The sequence below is a fragment of the Apaloderma vittatum genome, unplaced genomic scaffold (assembly GCF_000703405.1).
Source record: "Apaloderma vittatum isolate BGI_N311 unplaced genomic scaffold, ASM70340v1 scaffold28220, whole genome shotgun sequence".
Taxonomy (NCBI): Eukaryota; Metazoa; Chordata; class Aves; order Trogoniformes; family Trogonidae; genus Apaloderma; species Apaloderma vittatum.
Window position 1 is genome coordinate 379 of NW_009693293.1, and position 4,302 is coordinate 4,680.

The following is a 4,302-nucleotide window of genomic DNA, read 5'->3' on the forward strand; positions in this document are numbered from 1 at the left end:
AGTTTGCTCGGATGTTTTGCTTTCCTAGAAAGTTGTGCTATTTTCTCAAAGCAAGGCTGTATTAGGAATGAAGAAAGCTGTTACGTGAGGCTGCGTCCTGTGACTGCCGAGTGAAGTGGGTAAATACGCCTGGTTTTGAAAAGGCACTGCCTGACACCAGCATGGCTTTTGGTCTCTGCCAGCTGTGAGAACCTGGTAGTGTTCAGGACAGTGGCTGGGCCTGGGGCAGTGGCTGTCCAACCCTTTTAGAGAGAAAACTATTTTATGGGGGGATTGATATAAGTGCTGTAGAACAGAGGTGGGAATACTTCTTATTTTGCAGCCAGAAACCTGCTGGCATGGGTTTATTTAAAAAGAAGAGATAAAAAAGCCTGTAGCTGAGATCACCTCTGCAAGTGATGTCCTCAGGGAGAAGGCGCGCAGAGCAGTCAGATCTGTAATCGCATTCTCTTAGTTCCTCAGAGAGCTTTTGAAGCTCAAAGTTGTTCTTGCTGAGTTTGGCAAGGACAGACCCACAGTGTCACTGAACCCTGAGGCCATAGGAAAAGGCTGAGTGTAGCTTGTCAGCTACAGATGCTGACAGCTCTTGAGGATCTAGCTAGCGAGTCGGATTTGTGCTGAAGGCATGGAAGGAAGTGACTCATTGTGCTGTTCCTTCAGCTGCAGCTGCACAGGAGCCTGAGAAGGAGCTCCCTGTAGCCCCCACTGACCCACTTGTGCTCTCTGTTGCAGGATGTGATCCAGGTATCTAAGAAATACCTCCCAGGGATGGCAGTGGGGTATTCCAGCGCTAAGCTGACCTTGCATGTGGGAGATGGTTTTGAATTCATGAAGCAAAATCAAGAAGCCTTTGATGTGATTATCACGGACTCGTCTGACCCTATGGGTAAGAAGTCTGGCCGTAAAAGGGTACTGCTTTCCACACTCTTCCTCCTTTTCTCTTCTTCCTCCCTCTTGGAAGTAATGCCAGCCTGCCCAGGCTCCTTTCAAGTGAAAAGACTGTCACCAACTGGGTTCTTTTGGTAGAGAAAGGGAAGGGCAAAGACCAGAAAATTGTATTAGCAAGGCTTCAAGCCAGCTGCCACGTTTCTTTCCTCAAAATTCAACTCCAGCAGCTATTGCTTCTAGCAGAGAGTTGATCCTTGAGGCCGGTAATCCCATGGCGGGGATACAGCACCGTGCTGGCAAAGGCAGCTTTGCACATGTGCCCGCAAGTGGAGCAGTGGCTCGCACGCTGTTGGTGTAGCTGCCTAGGTGAAAGGTGGTTGTAGTGGGGTTGCTGTGTTTCTGAAGAGCAAACCAGAGGTAGAGAGGGATCAAACCCAGCGCCTCATTTTAGGGACCTTAACAACAAGTGCCTAAGTCACCTTCGCTCTTGCTATAGTCAACACAGAGAGAGGCACCTCTAACAGGCTGTTTGAAGCAGGAGATAATTTTTAAAAAATACTCATTGAAAGAAGAGACAGCTGCTAAAACTTTGGTAACGGTCCTGGGGTTGCTATAGAGCAAAGCTAAAGTCCTGGTGGTTTTGTCTTTACTCGCTTTTCTCCCAGGTCCTGCAGAAAGCTTATTCAAAGAATCTTACTACCAGCTGATGAAGACAGCGCTGCGCGAGGATGGGATTCTTTGCTGCCAAGGTGAGGCTGCTGTCTGTGGGCAGAGGCTGATGCCAGATCACTGCATGCAAAGTGTGAGGCACAAAGGGGACACCTCTTCTTGGGGAGATGTGACACAGGGAGTGAAATCCATTTCAGCTCCCATGTACAGGAGCGTTTTTGATCCATATGCGTCAACTCGTTAACTGCTGGACTGCGCTTAGTAAAGCTGGCATAAGGGTCTTATCTTGCCTTTGAAACCACATGGGCTGTGCAGAGTAGAGCAGGTTTGGGCTTGGAACCACTGTTACCCTGGCGCAGGCCTGTGCAGCGAAGAGGGGCAGCTCTCACCTCGCATCCTGTCTTCCTTTCTCCCTGCAGGTGAGTGCCAGTGGCTGCACCTGGATCTCATTAAGGAGATGCGTCAGTTCTGCAAGTCTCTGTTCCCTGTTGTGGAATACGCCTATTGCACCATCCCCACGTATCCCAGCGGGCAGATTGGCTTCATGCTCTGCAGCAAGAACCCGGTGAGTTTCAGGTCCCTGGAATGCCCTTTCCCACTCCCTGGAAGCGCCCACAGAGCTACCTGGGGCTGTCCCTGACAGAGCCTGAGCTGCGGCACGGAGCTCTCCCAGCTCTGGAGCCTCTAGGCTTAGAAAAGGACATGGGTTTTCTCTCCGATAAAACAAACTAGTAATTTCCAGAACCTGTTAAGGGTTTGGCTTATTGAACGCTGACTGCTGTGAAGTGGGCACCTGCTTGATAAGAGTCAGTGTGGAACTGGTAACGTGCTCGTACAGAGGCCTCCAGGTGCGAGTCAGTGTTAGGCTGAGGGCTGGTCACTCGGAGCCAGGCCATTGAGGTCTGCTCCCTTCCCAGGCTGCTGCATTACAGCAACCCTGTAACACATCTGTCACGTTGGTTTCGGAAGGCAGCAGCAGAAGTGTTTGATTTATCTGGGACGCTGGCAGCACGCACCATGCCTGACTTAATGCAGATGTGGATTCTGCTCCGAAAACCCAAAGCCTTGCTTCTTAGATGCTCAGGCACAGCCTGACAGCTTCATCTGGCACGTGGCTCGCCTGCAGTCTGACCTCATACGCTGACATCTGCGAGTAAGGGCCAGTCACACGAGGTACGGAGTGTGAACCCCAGCCCTTGGGACTGGAGCTGTGCAAAACCTTTGACCTCATACTAGAACAGAAAGTCATCTGTTTTCTTCAGAGTCCTCTTGGTCCTCTGCCATGAGTCAGGCTGCCTGTCACACAGCCTTTTGCTCATTACTCAAATGCTACAGAGCTACCTGACCTTTTGTTTTTTGTTTTTTTTTTTTTTACAGAACACAAATTTCCGGGAGCCTGTTCAGCAGCTCTCACAGCAACAAGTAGAGGAGAGGAGTCTGAAATACTACAACTCTGACATTCATCGGGCAGCTTTCATTCTGCCAGAGTTTGCACGGAAGGTAAGTGAAGCTGCGCTGCTATTTCTCCATCAAGGACGCGGTATGATTTTTCTTCGTCAGGAGTTGGGAGTATACAGAACTGAGGGTTTCCTGCAGCCCTAAAGGCTTCTGTGGGCAAGTCAGAGCAGGACAGTGTTTTATATGACATAGCAGAGAACGAGTCAGTGTGGGAAAACCAGAGTTCAGTTTGGAAGTGTTCTTTGGGTTGATGTCCCATGCCTTGATGGCAGATCAATCCTTCACCACAGCTAAGTCCGAGAGCCGCAGAACTATGTTTCCCATTGTAAAGCTCCAGAAGTCTTGGATAAAACGTGGTTGTGATTTTTAGCGCGAACCACAGAGCAAAGGATGCTCTAGCATAGTTCAGTCTTCCATCCTGAAGGACAGTCTGTATTTCTGCATTGTTCTGTCATCTCCTAACAATTGCAACTGCAGGTTCCAGTAAAAAACTCCTCCAAGCGTCCTAAGGATGAAGGCCAATGCGCTGGTTGTGTTTCAGAGCCGTGTTTCTGTTGCAGACTGGTAGAGCTGCAGCAGGTCCATTCCTGATGCTTTTTTGTCTTTGGCTGTCTCCAGGCCCTGAGCGACGTGTGAGACTGTGAAGCTGCTTCCTTCCTTCAAGTTGGACCCTGAGATCGTCAGTGATGTGCTTGGGACCTTCCCAGCAGACTGCAGATTTGCTCTCCACTGTGTGGGATTGTTTAACCCTTTGCCAGCAAACATTCCCTTTGATGATGTGTTAAAGATGATGGGGCGTAAGCCAGATAAGACTATTGACAAGGTCCAGTGACTTATTGCGTGAGCTCAAAACTGTTCTTTCCAGTGCTGGAAACGTAAGACGTCTTTTTCCTTTCTCTCCTCCCACCACCTACTCTAAATTCTCCCCTCCCTGTGCCCCCCTCCCACCTCCACCCCCTGCGACTGACATGATGTATTTATAACTGACGCTTATTTCTGTCTGGTGATCTTCTGAAACCTGGGAAGAGTCCAGAAGGGTCACTGACTCAGCCTTAAGCACAGAGAGCGAGAGCTTTGTGCGCAAAGTCAGCTCGCTCTCTCCTAAGAGGAGCTCCCTGCTGCTGAGACGGTTTGACTGTCACGGGTCTGAGCCTTCGCGTCCCACTGCCCTCCTGCGACACCTGTGCTGCTCTGCAGCGTGGCTGGAGAAGCCACCGTGCAAACTGTTGCCATTCACAATAGGTCTCCTTCCAACCCTGATGGAGTAGCAGTATTAAACACCAGCCA

The 4,302-nt window shown here is 50.1% G+C and overlaps 1 protein-coding gene across 1 annotated transcript; it reads left to right on the top strand.

Annotated features, from left to right (window-relative positions):
* Positions 1–730: 730 nt before the first annotated feature.
* On the top strand, positions 731–4,164 carry SRM (spermidine synthase). Its single transcript, XM_009878577.1, has 6 exons — positions 731–744; positions 789–886; positions 1,554–1,637; positions 1,977–2,122; positions 2,935–3,057; positions 3,634–4,164. The coding sequence occupies exons 2-6, from the start codon at positions 829–831 to the stop codon at positions 3,649–3,651; spliced, it is 429 nt and encodes a 142-aa protein (XP_009876879.1). The 5' UTR covers positions 731–744; positions 789–828; the 3' UTR covers positions 3,652–4,164.
* The last annotated feature ends 138 nt before the right edge of the window (positions 4,165–4,302 follow it).